This window comes from Leucoraja erinacea, chromosome 29, assembly GCF_028641065.1.
Source record: "Leucoraja erinacea ecotype New England chromosome 29, Leri_hhj_1, whole genome shotgun sequence".
NCBI lineage: Eukaryota > Metazoa > Chordata > Chondrichthyes > Rajiformes > Rajidae > Leucoraja > Leucoraja erinaceus.
Genome location: NC_073405.1, coordinates 164,764 through 180,988, shown reverse-complemented (window position 1 = coordinate 180,988; position 16,225 = coordinate 164,764). Strand labels below are relative to the sequence as shown.

The 16,225-nt window shown below is 45.5% G+C and overlaps 1 protein-coding gene across 6 annotated transcripts in view; it reads right to left on the bottom strand.

Annotated features, from left to right (window-relative positions):
- Window positions 1-14,400, bottom strand: part of hdgfl2 (HDGF like 2) — a 61,658-nt gene extending 47,258 nt beyond the window's left edge. For 5 of the 6 annotated variants that reach the window (XM_055658263.1, XM_055658267.1, XM_055658269.1 and 2 more), the window contains exons 1-3: window positions 13,741-14,073; window positions 5,207-5,283; window positions 117-255 (exon numbers count right to left, since the gene is read on the bottom strand). In XM_055658263.1, coding sequence (XP_055514238.1) covers window positions 117-255; window positions 5,207-5,283; window positions 13,741-13,812 — 288 coding nt within the window. In that variant the 5' untranslated portion in view covers window positions 13,813-14,073. Of the gene's footprint in view, window positions 1-116; window positions 256-5,206; window positions 5,284-13,740; window positions 14,074-14,360 lie in introns of those variants that run through there. The other variant, XM_055658264.1, reaches the window with a different exon arrangement.
- Between the last annotated feature and the right edge of the window lie 1,825 nt (window positions 14,401-16,225).

Below are 16,225 nucleotides of genomic sequence, written 5' to 3'. Positions count from 1 at the left end.
ACATGAAAATTGTTGGCAATTATGTAAATTGTCAAAGTTTCACCCACACTGGTTTGATTTTGATTTGGTTTGACACGCTGTAATTCAATATTAAGTACAATCAATGTCCAACTCACCAATGGCGCACTAAAGCTGACGTTAGGGTTGTTTTGTATTTCCCATAATCCTTCATTAAATCCTTTTCTCTTGTTTGGTTTTCCATATTTGTCTTTGTATTTTTCAAAAAGGAAAATATCTTTTGGCCCCAAAAATGCCCTGGACAACCAAAATAAAAACAGCTATTATCTGACATTTATAAATGTAACATATAGGTTTACAACATTACTTACGAGAAACCTGATGCACTAAGAGTAAAGATAGGGAAGGAATAAGAGAATTGTGGGATAATACAATTTTAATAACTACACCTGACGGGGTGCTTTCCCCAAAGGAAATCTTTATACATTTGAAACACCAATCACAACATCAAAAGGCTTAGAAGAGCTGCAGTATAGGATATAGATGACCACAAGTTAAAAATAGTCAGTGAGAGGGCCATTTTAAATGGAATGGAAACAGATCAGACTTTGGTTAATCAGAATGTAAAGCCAGGCAGTCTAACTGAAAAGAATCAGTTTGATGTCTGCAGTTTCAGCTGTAGTCTATATTCATTCTAATGAGGGTGTGGAGTAGGGAAAGTAATGTCAGAGCTTCAGAGGTGACTGAAAAGATGAACAGAAGATGCTGCTAGAATGCAAGCACAAAAATAAAATGTAGTGATGGTTTCAAGTTCATAGCTCACTGAACGTGGCAGCAAACAAAGAGAATGGCTAGAGAACTGTACGGTATGCTTGCCTTCATTGGGGCATTGAATATGAGAATCGGGAAGTCATGATGTAGTTTTAAAGGAATTTGGTTAGGCCCCTTATGGAGTATTGCGTGTAGTTCTGGAACAGGAATAATGTGGAGACTTTGGAGAGGGTGCAGTGGAGGTTTGCTAGGATGACGCCTGGATTAGAGAGTTTCAGCTATAGGGAGAGGTCGAATAGACTTTGGAAGTTAAGGAAGATTTGAAAGAAGTATATAAAATTATGAGAAACATAGATTGGATAAACAGTCAGAAACTTTTTTCCCCAGGGTGGAAATGACCAACACCAGAGGGCAGAGCTATAATTGAGATGGGGAAGGTTTAGTGGAGACCTGTGGGACATGGTTTTTTTCTTGTTTTTTGAGTGGTGGTGGCCTGGAAAGCATCGGCGCCGGGGAGGCATCAGGAGACCCAGTGGCGGTCGTGGAGATCGGTGCGGCGGTCGAGGACTGGCCACGTGGGGGTCGGAGGACGCACCGCCAGGAACAAATGTGGAACCGACGTGGGGGGGGGGACCATTGTGAGAGAGAGGGATGGGGGAAAGAACAAAGGTCGACCTGGTAACTTTGTCAGCACCCTTTGTGGTGACTATTGCAAAGAATTTGCTGTGATTAGTCGCATGTGACAATAAAGTATTCATTCATTCATTCATTGTTGGATCATGTACAGGCAAATGAGATTAGTTTAACTTAACATCATGTTTAGCAAAAGGATTGTGGGAGAAAGGGCCTGTTCCTGTGCTGTAGTGTTCTATGTTCTAAGGTTCTGGATGGGGTGTATCTTGCGCAAGTGACGGTATTAGAAAGATTGTCCGCCTTAAAGTGGATATATCACCTAGTAAACAAGGGATGCATCATAGATTGCTGTGCTAAACATTTACAGAATCTCGGGTATTGCCAGAGACCTGGAACATTAAAAACATGACACCCTCGTTAAAAAGTGTGCAAAGATAAACCCACTCAGTTTAATATTGGTGGCAAGGAAAGTTCTGAAACTATTAATCAGAGCTAGTATTCACTGGGACAATATGGATTTATGAGAGCAACAGCAGGGATATGATATGGGCACATTAAGCCTACCAGTTTGATGGAACTTGAGGGCTGATGAGGAAAATGCAATCATTGTGCTGCATATACACTTTAAAAAGTGCTTTTCGGACAGGCACATTAATAGGCTTGTCATCAAGACCGAAGGCCTTTGAATAAAAGTTCTGTAGCAACATGGAATGAAAACTAAATAACAGGAAATGGAGATTAGTATTGTCAGGCCTCTTCAAAAATTTAAGAAAAATGCATTTGGAATGGGTGCAGAACTGACTTAACAAAGTGATTCCAGGGATGAGGAACTTTAGTTATGTGGACAGAGCAGAGAAGCTCAGCTGGTTCCACCTGCAACAAAGGAGCTTACGAGGAGATCTGACAAAGAACACTTTGAAAGGCAGAGAAACTGTGCCATTTCCATAGAGGTCAAGAAGTAGGGAAGAGTGATGGCACAAGAATCAAAAGTGGACTTAAATAATTTTATAATAAGTAAAATAAGTGGCTGGGATCTGGAGTACACAGGCAGTGATACGTGGAGGCAGATTCGAATGAAGCAATTAAGAGAGAGCTGGATATATTTCTGAAAATAAATAAACAAAACAAAATGGTCAAGTGTGGCAAAGAGACTAATTGAATTATTCTTGCACAATGCCAGTATACAGTCTCAATGGGTCATAGAAACATAGAAAATAGGTGCAGGATTAGGCCATTCGGCCCTTCGAGCCTGCACTGCCATTCAATATGATTATGGCTGATCATCCAAATCAGCATCCTGTACCTGCCTCTCTCCATACCCCCTGATCCCTTTAACCACAAGGGCCACATCTAATTCTCTCTTAAATATAACTGATAAACTGGTCAAAATACATCATTCCATATCATAGCCTTTTGTGGTTTTGCTTAGTTTAATTAAAATTTAAAAAAAACATACAAGATTCAATATAATTGTCAGCACTAATTTAACAACTGTAGAAACATAGAAACATAGAAATTAGGTGCAGGAGTAGGCCATTCGGCCCTTCGAGCCTGCACCGCCATTCAATATGATCATGGCTGATCATCCAACTCAGTATCCCGTACCTGCCTTCTCTCCATACCCCCTGATCCCCTTAGCCACAAGGGCCACATCTAACTCCCTCTTAAATATAGCCAATGAACTGGCCTCAACTACCCTCTGTGGCAGAGAGTTCCAGAGATTCACCACTCTCTGTGTGAAAAAAGTTTTTCTCATCTCGGTTTTAAAGGATTTCCCCCTTATCCTTAAGCTGTGACCCCTTGTCCTGGACTTCCCCAACACTGGGAACAATCTTCCTGCATCTAGCCTGTCCAACCCCTTAAGAATTTTTTAAGTTTCTATAAGATCCCCTCTCAATCTTCTAAATTCTAGAGAGTATAAACCAAGTCTATCCAGTCTTTCTTCATAAGACAGTCCTGACATCCCAGGAATCAGTCTGGTGAACCGTCTCTGCACTCCCTCTATGGCAATAATATCCTTCCTCAGATTTGGAGACCAAAACTGTACGCAATACTCCAGGTGTGGTCTCACCAAGACCCTGTACAACTGCAGTAGAACCTCCCTGCTCCTATACTCAAATCCTTTTGCAATGAAAGCTAACATACCATTCGCTTTCTTTACTGCCTGCTGCACCTACATGCCTACCTTCAATGACTGGTGTACCATGACACCCAGGTCTCGCTGCATCTCCCCCTTTCCCAATCGGCCACCATTTAGATAATAGTCTGCTTTCCCGTTTTTGCCACCAAAATGGATAACCTCACATTTATCCACATTATACTGCATCTGCCAAACATTTGCCCACTCACCCAGCCTATCCAAGTCACCTTGCAGTCTCCTAGCATCCTCCTCACAGCTAACACTGCCCCCCAGCTTAGTGTCATCCGCAAACTTGGAGATATTGCCTTCAATTCCCTCATCCAGATCATTAATATATATTGTAAATAGCTGGGGTCCCAGTACTGAGCCTTGGGGTACCCCACTAGTCACTGCCTGCCATTGTGAAAAGGACCCGTTTACTCCTACTCTTTGCTTCCTGTTTGCCAGCCAGATCTCTATCCACATCAATACTGAACCCCCAATGCCTTGTGCTTTAAGTTTGTATACTAATCTCTTATGTGGGACCTTGTCGAAAGCCTTCTGGAAGTCGAGATACACCACATCCACTGGTTCTTCCCTATCCACGCTACTAGTTACATCCTCGAAAAATTCTATAAGATTCGTCAGACATGATTTACCTTTCGTAAATCCATGATGACTTTGTCCAATGATTTCACCACTTTCCAAATGTGCTGCTATCCCATCTTTAATAACTGACTCTAGCAGTTTCCCCACTACCGATGTTAGACTAACTGGTCTGTAATTCCCCATTTTCTCTCTCCCTCCCTTCTTAAAAAGTGGGGTTATGTTTGCTACCCGCCAATCTTCAGGAACTACTCCAGAATCTAAAGAGTTTTGAAAGATTATTACTAATGCATCCACTATTTCTGGAGCTACTTCCTTAAGTACTCTGGGATGCAGCCTATCTGGCCCTGGGGATTTATCGGCCTTTAATCCATTCAATTTACCCAACACCGCTTCCCGGCTAACCTGGATTTCACTCAATTCCTCCAACTCCTTTGACCCGCGGTCCCCTGCTATTTCCGGCAAATTATTTATGTCTTCCTTAGTGTAGACGGAACCAAAGTAGTTATTCAATTGGTCCGCCATATCCTTGTTCCCCATGATCAACTCACCTGTTTCTGACTGCAAGGGACCTACATTTGTTTTAACTAATCTCTTTCTTTTCACATATCTATAAAAACTTTTGCAGTCAGTTTTTATGTTCCCTGCCAGTTTTCTTTCATAATCTATTTTTCCTTTCCTAATTAAGCCCTTTGTCCTCCTCTGCTGGTCTTTGAATTTCTCCCAGTCCTCCGGTATGCTGCTTTTTCTGGCTAATTTGTACGCATCATCCTTCGCTTTGATACTATCCCTGATTTCCCTTGTTATCCATGGATGTACTAACTTCCCTGATTTATTCTTTTGCCAAACTGGGATGAACAATTTTTGTAGTTCATCCATGCAGTCTTTAAATGTCTTCCATTGCATATCCATTGCATGTACATTTAACATTGGTTCAATAACACACTGCACATTTTGACACACACTTGATGTTATAATATACTCTATAGCATTGCCAATCATTTTCTATTTCTATGAACATTAAACATCCCCCCTTTAGAATTTGCACCGACTGGCGAGAGGAACACATGTTAATATTTGGCAAAACAAAGAGTATAAAGGAAAGGCAGAAATACATACGTTTCGTGAGTACCATAGAAGAAAATTGGGTATTTATTTGATGGTGGTTTCACTGCTCCCTCAGCAACATCATCAATCTGAAACAATATGTAATTAAATTACTTTATGGTTATGATTCAGTCACAAGTACAAAATATAATAGACACTGTTGTGTATTTGGGTGCTTGGAACGGACTTAAAATAACACTCAGATAGAGGAGAAAATTAACAAGCTTCTTTATTCCAGGACCCCACCTTGAGTCTCATCCAGCACATGCGTCCCCTCGCACAAGACATAACATATGTGAAGGGCCGAATGGCCTACTCCTGCACCTAATTTCTATGTTTCTATTTCTCAAAATACTCCCAGAATCTAACTGGGGCACTTTTCCTACAATTTGAAAAACCATGCTACCCTGTTGATATTAAGGTGCACTATCTTATGTTCTCTCACTGTTTTCTGCACTGGACTTAATCCTTTTACACACTAAGAAGTGATCCAGCCCACTGACTATTATTAATTCTTTTAATAATATTTATACTATTAACCAACATTTCATGTTAATAGCTAACTAGAACATTTTAAACCATATTCCTTCTATGCACACAGATTTACTATTAATAATAGTGACCAATGCATTACATCCAAACAGTCCCGCTTTTACTGTGAAGGAATAGTGAATAATGCAAACATTCAAACAATGCTTTTATTGTGAAGAATTTCACCAGTCAGGCTTTTCGGCCTATGGACTCCGGTGCATCCTCGACCTCTCGGATTCTCCAGAGCTTCTCCCAAGAGTACTGCTGCTGCTGGCCACTCCGGATCTCCACTGCTACCGCTGGATCATCCGTTGCTGTTGCCTCCGCTGTTTCACCGCTGACTTGCCTGACAAGTCGACTCTGCTGGCTCTCGCTGCTGGTCCCGCTGCTGGGCTCATCGCAGGCTCTCCGGCCCGCCTGGCTGCTCGGCTCTTCGGCACTGTGCCCCGCTGTCGGGGGCTGGATAAACGCTGTGTTCCGCTTCTCTCTCGCGGTCGGCTCACTCGGCCGGTTCCGCTTCTCTCTCGCGGTCGGCTTTCCCACTCGGCCCGTCCGCTTCTCTTGCGCGGCCGGACCCTCTTTTTTGCTCCCGGTCGGGCTGATTCTCCTCAAACCGGGCTTTCTCTGCTCGTGGTCGTCTCCTGCGACCGGGCTTTCTCCGCTCACAGCCATCTCTTCCGACCGGGCTTTCTCTCACGACCGGGCTGACTCTGCTCCCGGCCGGGCTGACTCCGTTTTCGTCGGTGCCTTCTCCGGACCTGTCCGTGGCCTACACGGTGCTAGGCCCTCACTCGACGTCGGTGGCAGCTCCTGGGCCTGGCTGTGGGCTACACAGCCCTGGAAAACGTTCGAAGTCAGTGGTGGTCACCGGACCTGTCCGTGGCCTACACCGTACACAGTCCTGGAACTTACCCGAAGTCGATGGAGGCTGTTAGGCCTCTTCGGCCTCTTCTGCCTCTTTGCCGTGGCTGCACGGCCCTGGAAAGCATTCCAGGTAAGTTGACACCGTCGCTGTCCTGCTAGTTAGGCTTCCAGCTTTCGGCTGCGTTTTTCGGTGACACTTACTTACTGCTCCACTTGTTTCCCTTGCCCTCTTGCTTCCTGTTCCGACCTTTCTGTTCTTTGGTGCCAATTCAAAACCATTTGGCGGCAAATCTTTTTGCTTGGTGCCGTTCCACTTTGTTTCCAAACAAAACCTCTTCTTTTTAACTATTTTTTTCTTCACAGCCCTTCTTCTTTTTTCTTTTATCCTCGTCGCCAATTGGTGTGTATTTGGGTGCTTGGAACCGATTTAAAATAACACTCAGATACGGGAGTAAACTAACAAGCTTCTTTATTCCAGGACGCCACCTTGAGTCTCACTCAGCGCATGCGTGCCCTCACACAAGACATAACATATGCTAATTATATCACATACATCACAGACACCAATTTGCCAATGGCATTTCACCAGCGTTACAGAAGATCTGCTCGCGGCACGGAAAGGTCGTCCACTGTGACGGGTAGAGAAGAGAGGGGAGAGAGGGAGGGAGGGAGTAGGTAAGAAGAGGAGGGAGGGGGGGGCCCGGGCGAGCGAGTGGATTTTTGAAATCATAAGGAAACTTTCTACCAGAAGATGTAAAAATTTCACTGTTATTGTAACGTCAGCAGTTGGGCAGCAGTCAGATTTTAAAAAAAGGTCATTGGTCAACAATTTAAATTAAAAAGTCGGGAAAGTAATGTACCAAATGTACAGAGGAAAATCACAAGGAAAATCTGTACTGAAATATGTTAAAAAAATTCCCGTTTCGGCGTCTGGTTTTCGAGGCGATACGTTGCACACACACACCCACCCACCCCCACAAACCCACACACACACACACACAGCTTTAATAATTATTATTTTATTTATAGAGCACTTTAAAAACAATCATAGTTGCAACAAAGTGCTGTACATCACTGATCATTGACAAAAAAGTTAATACACACCAAAAATAACAATCAAAAGAAATAGTAGGAAAAGACATGTAAAATAAAGAAACACCAAAAACACCAAAAACAGAAGCAAAGTCTCAGGCATGGTCAAAAGCCAGGGAGTACAAATGTGTTTTAACACTGGATTTGAAGATGGACAGTGAGGGGGCCTGTCTGATGTGCAACGGCAGGGTGTTCCAGAGTGCCGGAGCAGCAACAGAGAAGGCTCTATCCCCTCTGAGCCTCCGATTAGACCTCGGTACCTCCAGGAGCAGCTGACCAGCTGACCTGAAGGACCGGGCAGGAGCGTATGGGTGGAGCAGCTCAGAGAGGTAAGGCGGCGCGAGTCCATTCAGAGATTTAAAAACAAATAACAGTATCTTAAAATGAACTTGAAAGTGCACCGGGAGCCAGTGGAGGGAGGCCAGAATTGGCGATATGTGCTCCCTCTTTCGAGTCCCTGTTAAAAGGCGAGCAGCAGCATTCTGAACCAACTGGAGACGAGCTAGTGAAGAACGAGCAACTCCAAAATAGAGCGCGTTACAGTAATCCAGCCTAGATGTAATAAAGGCATGGATTACTGTCTCAAAATGCTGCCGCTCGAGAATGGGCTTCACCTTTGCCAGCTTCCTTAGGTGAAAGAAGCTGGACTTAACCACCGTGCATATTTGGCGATCTAATCTAAAGTCACTGTCCATCCTAAAACCCAGGTTCACAACTATTGGCTTCACGTACCTTGACAATGGACCTAAATCAACAAATGGAGGTTCACGGCAGCCATTGGGATCAAATAAAATCACCTCTGTCTTCTTTTCATTAAATCCAAAAAAGTTTACTAATAGATACTAGACCAAGTGCAGACCCATTGGGTCTGTTCCCCCAACGTGCAGGGGGGGGGGGGGGGGGGGGGGGGGGGGGGGGGGGAAAGGGACATGTCATGCGTGGTTTGAAGAGCAAAAAATAATAACTGAAAATTTCACTCAGTTCAGATTCAATTTTAATTGTCATTGTCAGTGTACAGTACAGAGACAACGAAATGCATTTAGCATCTCCCTGGAAGAGCGACATAGCAAAAATTCTCTTCATTTTTAAGAAAGTTATGGGCTTTTGACTGTCCTCGATCACAGCTTTTGTGTTAAGTCAATGGAAAAACAATAGGGAACAAGATGCTAATTTCCTAATATGAAAATGGCCATAACCTTTTTAATACTGAAGATATGAAAGTGAATTAATCAAATTAAACTTCTTTTTATGCTTTATCTGATGGGATAAATTGCAGACTTGATTTTTAAAATCTCAAAATTTTGTAACATTGCTACAATGTAGTGTCTTCATAACTACCATTCAGTAGCTCCAACATTCACCATTATGAAGCGCTTCTGGAGGCTGGTCATGAGATACACTAACTCCAGCCTCAAAGCAAGCCTTGATCGAATGCAGTTTGCCTGCCGTCAAAAGTCCACGGCAGACACAATATCCCTTGACCCTACACTCAATCGCTGGAACATTTGGATAACCTAAGTCAGACTACTATTTATTGACTATAGCTCTGCCTTCAACACCATAATCCCAACCAAACTCATCTCCAAACTCCTGGACCTAGGAGTCAGCACTCCCTCCGCGTCTGGATCCTCAAATTCTGGACCGTAGACCACAATCAGTGAGAATAGGCGACAAAATATCCTCCATGATAATTCTCAACAATGATGCGTTAGCAGTCACTTATTTTACATGTAAGACTTTGCATCCAAATACTGCCCCAACTCCATTTAATGATTCAATTGTACTTTATGAGAAGAACTTTTTTCACACAGAGAGTATGAGAAGAACTTTTTTCACACAGAGAGTGGTGAATCTCTGGAACTCTCTGCCACAGAGGGTAGTTGAGGCCAGTTCATTGGCTATATTTAAGAGGGAGTTAGATGTGGCCCTTCTGGCTAAGGGGATCAGGGGGTATGGAGAGAAGGCAGGTACGGGATACTGAGTTGGATGATCAGCCATGATCATATTGAATGGCGGTGCAGGCTCGAAGGTCCGAATGGCCTACTCCTGCACCTAATTTCTATGTTTCTATGTTATTGTCACATGTTACTAGGTACAGTGAGATTCTTTACTTGCCTGGAGTTCAGTAAAAAATCTTACTATACATAAGCACAATCATACTTAAGTACAAGAGTGTAAGATAGTACATTACACTGAGGCAGTATATAAGAGTCACCACGTTTCTACTGACAAAGCCAAGAGCATTGACAGGTACTAATGGTGGACTTCAAGATAATTCTGACGTTCTGAACACATGGTTCCTGCTGATTGGGAATCAGTAGGTTGACTGGTGTGCTGTCCAAGAAGAACTCTCTGTGCAGGGTTGTTTAAATTTTTGACAATAATTTTCATGTGACATTTTAGTTGCTGTTGTTTTACCATAGCCGAATAACTGTTAGTCTGTCATCAATAACCATCATGGTAGCTATGGTGAAGACATCTTTGAGGTTCCCCACTCAAAAGATGAAACCATCTAAACACCATAATAAACAGCAACAAAGTTTAGCATATAAAATAACAAACAATAATAGTGCTAAGATAAAAATCAATAAAAAACAATGCACACTCCCACCTCCCCCCTCACAGTCTATGCAGTTCAGATAATTCAGATCTTAATTGGAAGTTCTGGCATTCTAATAGTCTGATGGTTGTTGGGAAGAAGCTGCTCCTGAACCTGGAAGTTTGTTTTCAGACTCCCATACCTTTTCCCAATGGCAGGAGTGAAATGAAATTGTGGCAAGGGTGGTGTGGATCACTGAGGATGCTGGCTGCCTTTGAGGCAGCAACTCTTGTAGATCCCTTCGACGGTGGGGAGGTCAAATGATGGGCTGGGCAGGTTTCACCACTTTTCAATCTTCTTAATTTAAGCAGCTTTCAGATAGGCACATGGATATGCAGGAAACAGAGGGATATGGATCGCTTGCAGGCAGATGAGATCAGTTCAGCCTGGATAGAGTGAATGTGGAGAGGATGTTTCCACCTGTGGGAGAGTCTAGGACTAGAGGCCATAGCCTCAGAATGAAAGGACGTGCCTTTAGAAAGGTGATGAGATGGAATTTCTTTAGTCAGACACGGTGAATCTGTGGAATTCATTGCCAGACAACTGTGGAGGCCAAGACAGTGGATATTTTTACGGCAAGATTAACAGATTCTTGATCAGCAAGGGTGTCAGGGTTTATGGGGCAAAGGTAGGAGAATGTGGTTGTGAGAGAAAAATAGATCAGCCATGATTGAATGGCGGAGAAGATTTAATGGGTTGAATGGTCTAATTCTGCTCCTAGAACTTATGAAGTCCGGCTAGGCTTCGTGTTCGTCATAAACATTGTGGGCAGAAGAGCCCATTCCTGGGTGCTCAATGTTGCCTTGCTGCAACCAGTCTATATTACATAGACATGGAAACATAGAAAATAGGAGTAGTCCATTCGCCCCTTCAAGCCAGCACTGCCATTCAACATGATTATGGCTGATCATCCAAAATCAGTGCCCCGTTCCTGCTTTCTCTCCTTATCAATAGTCAGATTTATTTGTCACATACACAATGAAGTGCAGTGAAATGAACTTGCCAGCAGCGGTACAATAAAAAAGAACACCCAATACACAATAAAAATGTAACACCAAAACATCCACCACTATCACTTCCACCATCCACCACTATCACGCTCTTTATCATTGCTTCAATGTTCTAGACCCTAGAAAAATCTTCAGTTTTTGATCTCTCCACCATAATTCTGTCATAGAAATATGGAAAAAAAGGTGCAGGAGTAAGCCATTCGAGCCAGCACCGCCATTCAATATGATCATGGCTGATCATCTAAAATCAGTACCTCGTTCCTGCTTTTTCCCCCATATACCTTGATTCCTTTAGCCCCAGGTTACTGATTGTGGATGATCAGCCATGATCACATTGAATGGCGGTGCTGGCTTGAAGAGCTGAATGGCCTACTCCTGCACCTATTGTCCATTGTCTAACAAGCCATTAGCTTTCTTCACTGCCTGCTGCACCAGCATGCTTACTTTTAATGACTGATGTACAAGCACATCCAGGTCTCGTTGCACCTCCTCTTTTCCTAATCTGACACCAATCAGATAATAATCTGCCCTCCTGTTCTTGCCACCAAAGTGGATAACCTCACATTTATCCACATTATACTGCATCTGCTCACTCACCCAACCTATCCAAGTCAGCTTGCATCCTCATAGCATCCTCCTCGCAACTCGCACTGCCACCCAGTATTGTGTCATCTGCAACCTTGGGAGATGTTTGAATGTCGGTGAAGACTGCGTTGTGGATCTTCAGCCTTCTGCTAAAGTCAACTACGAATTCCTTGGTTTTACTGACGTTGCGTGCAAGGTTTTTCTGGCACCACTCAGTCAGACGATCAATCTCCCACTGACACGGACTCATAATCATCTGCAATTTATCCATCAATGGTCGTCAGCGAATTTGAAAATAGAGTTGGGTACCACTTCCATAAGGTAGCATGGTGAATTTCCACAGAACTGCAAATTGAATGCCAGCCTACACTACATTCCAACATTTCTGTATGGTAGCTTGAATCCACAATTCACAAGTCTGAAGGAAAGGTGAGAGTGATGCTTCAAGGCCATATTATTGATATGCAGTCGATAAAAGTTACTAATTGTTTAAGAAGGAACTGCAGCTGCTGGAAAATTGAAGGTAGACAAAAATGCTGGAGAAACTCAGCGGGTGAGGCAGCATCTATGGAGCGAAGGAAATAGGCAACGTTTCGGGTCGAAACCCTTCTTCAGACTGATGTGAGGGGGGGGGGGGAGAAGAAAGGAAGAGTTGAAGCCAGTGGGCTGAGGGAGAGCTGAGAAGGGGAGGAGAAAGTAGGGACAACCTGAAATTAGAGAAGTCAATGTTCATACCGCTGGGGTGCAAACTGCCCAATCGAAATATGAGGTGCTGCTCCTCCAATTTACGGTGGTCCTCACTCTGGCCATGGAGGAGGCCCAGGACAGAAAGGTCGGATTCAGAATGGGAGGGGGAGTTGAAGTGCTGAGCCACCGGGAGATCAGGTTGTTTATTGCGAACCGAGCGGAGGTGTTCGGTGAAGCGATCGTCAAGCCTACGCTTGGTCTCACCGATGTCGAGCAGCTGACATCTAGAATAGCGGATGCAATAGATGTAGTTGGAGGAGGTGCAGGTGAACCTCTGCCACATCTGGAACGACTGCTTGGGTCCTTGAATGGAGTTAAGGAGGGAGGTAAAGCGACAAGTGCAGCATTTCCTGCGGTTGCAAGGGAAATTGCCCGGAGAGGGGGTGGTACGGGACGAATTGACTAGGGAGTTACAGAGGGAGCAGTCTCTGCGGAAAACAGACAGGGGAGGTGATGGGAAGATGTGGCAAGTGGTGGGATCACGTTGGTTATTAATTGATCTGTTAATGGTCTCTGTAGAATCCAGTGACAAATACCTTAAGAAATGTAACCAGAACAGTTTATCCAGATAACTTATGATCCACCTATGATACAGCGGCACGGCAGGTCGAGGGAAGCTTCATATACACAAACCCCCTCGCCGCACAGCACCATGGGACATGTAGTCCTCACCCCGCGTCAAGTCACGGACGCTGGTCTCACGGGAACTACAACCCCCTCAATGCACCGCACACGCAGACATGCGTAGAGCCGTGCATTCACTGTACAACACATATCCTATCCGTCCCCACACAAAAAACTTTAGGTCAAAAACCTCACTGTATTACAGCCTAAACGTTAATTTTCATTTGATAAAGAAAGCTCCTGCAAAGAAAATAAAAATCCCACAGGCCTCTAGTTTTCTCCCTTCTTTACTAATAACAATAGAACTGACTACCAGAGCCAGATATTCAAAACGAGAATAAGCGAGTGATACATAACATTGAAACAGCGAGCCAATTTACCTCACATGGGATCGAGAACCATGGTTGAAAGTTTAAAGTTTAGATTTGGTTTTATTTTTCTCCCGCTGTCAGACTCTCCTCCCGCCAAAGCACATCAGACAGCGCGATACTCACCCGGGCCGGCCAGTGAGGATATCCCTTCATTTTAGCAAAAACCAGATCTCCTGCTTTGAAATTGTGAGGCATTTTCTGTTCGATGTGGCTTTCTTCAGGCAATTGCTGTAAAAGGACGGTGTGTGAGCGGAGCGGGGCGCCGAGCGACCGCAGACTGTCGTGGGCCGTGGGCGCTCCGGTGGTGGGTGGTGGGCCGGGGTTGGGGACGCTCCGGCGGTGGGTGGTGGGCCGGGGTTGCCGGCGCTGTGGGCCGGCGGCGCTCCGGCGGTGGGCCGGGGTTGCCGGCGCTGTGGGCCGGGGGCGCTCCGGTGGTGGGCCGGGGTTGGGGGCGCTCCGGCGCCGGGGTGGGCCCGGGGTTGGGCGGCGCTGTGGGGGACGCTCCGGCGCTCCGGCGGTGGGCCGGGGTTGCCGGCGCTGTGGGCCGGGGGCGCTCCGGTGGTGGGCCGGGGTTGGGGGCGCTCCGGCGGTGGGTGGTGGGCCGGGGTTGCCGGCGCTGTGGGCCGGGGACGCTCCGGCGGTGGGTGGTGGGCCGGGGTTGCCGGCGCTGTGGGCCGGGGACGCTCCGGCGGTGGGTGGTGGGCCGGGGTTGCCGGCGCTGTGGGGACGAGGCGCAGCCCAACCTGCTGCCAGAAGTCCCGCCCTCCTCGCCTTCCTATTGGCCCCTGGCGTGGAACGTGCTGCGGCTCCAGGCTCTGATTGGGGAATGTGCATGCCCATCATATGACCTCAGGCCAGGTTAGTGTGAGGCGCAGAAAGGGCGGGGCGCTCCTCTGGAGGATGAACCATGTTGCCCCGGCACTGCTCCTCATGCTTCATCAATGATAATGATGATGATGCTGATGCTCACAGGAGACCACATGGTCATGTTGTGGATGTCGAGGAATCCAATAATTGAAACGTTACATACTTGTTATGCATTTGCAAATGTGCGCTTGTAACCATCTCCCATATGCACACAAGTGGGACAAGAAATACAGTCTGATTCTTGACTTAACAAACATGACAGCTCTACCCAAAGATCATAGTCCTCTCTATGATCCTTGGCTCTACCTGTGCCCAGCAGGCGTTCTTTATGCGTGGGCCTTAAGCACCTAAACGTAAGAAATACAAGCAGAAGTAGGCCGTACAGCCCTTTAAGCTTGCCTTTTAATGTTATTGTTGATATTGCGTATTAATTGCATTTTTAAGCCTGATCCCCAAATTCGTTGATTGCCCCTGTATGAGGAAATCATAACTATCAATTATTCTTGTTTATAGTCGAGGACTGAACATCTGCAGCCACCCTTATGGGAAGATAATTAATTTCTGAGTTATGGGCATGACAGGCAAGGTCGGCATTGAGTGCCTGGTCCCTAAGTTACTTTGAAAAACGGACTGTCTTGAACCACTGCAGTCCTTCTGGTGCTATTGAGTAGGGAGCTCCAGAATTTGGCACAGACTTTTCTGCTGGAGACCGGCCAGAGCTTCAGCAGCGGCGCAGCACTGAATTCCATCGTGGAGTAGGACGATGCCTTACCGGGGATTGCTTGTTGAAGCTCCGGAGCGTTGGGACTGTTGTCTTTAACACCATGGAGCTGTGGTTTGCGGAGCTTCCAGCCTCGGGCGGCGCTGACACGCGGAGTCCTGGGATCCTTTGCCGAGGGTCGCTGGTGCTGAATCTCCGCCTAGCTCGGCCTGTGGACTTTGGGAGCCGCGGTCTCCGGTTGGGAGCAGCCGATTTGGAAACTCCAAGCCGCTGAGTGTGTTCTTCCGTTCCGAGGCCGGAGCTCCGATCATCCCGGCGAGAGGGCCTGAACATCGGGCCGCCCATAGCAGCGACTGCAGAGGGCTCAAAGGCCCTGGCCACGGGTAAACAAAAGAGGAAGATGACTGAACTTTATTGCTTTCCCTCACAGTGGGAAACGTTGATTCCACTGTGTGGGGATGTTCATGTTAAATTCTATCGTGTATTGTGTTCTTTTTATTCATATAGCTGTATGGTAACTCAAATCTCACTGTACCAATTGGTGCATGTGACAATAAATGTAACTTGAAGTTGATTAGTACGGGTGTCAGTGGTTATGAGGAGAAGGCAGGAGAATGAGTTCAGAGGGGAAGATAGATCAGCCATGATTGAATGGCAGTGAAGATTTGTTGGGCAGATTAGCCTGATTCTGCTGCCATCTCTTTTGAACTACAGTACAATTTGTAAATAGCTCAAAATGGCGGCTATTGAGTGCTGTTGGTGGAAAAAATAATGTTAAGGGTGATGGATGGGGTGTCAATCAAATAAGCTGGTTTGTCTGGATGGTCCTCTTCGGCATTGTTACTCATCCAAGTAAGTTGAGAGTACACATGTTTCCATTCGTATTTTGGTGTGAATTGTCCATTCCCTTATCCTGAGCCAAATTCTAGAGTCAATTACCAGTATATTATTTTAATAGCAATCTGTTTTTCTATTCAAAGGTTGACACAAAATGCTGGAGTAACTCAGAAGGAATGAGTG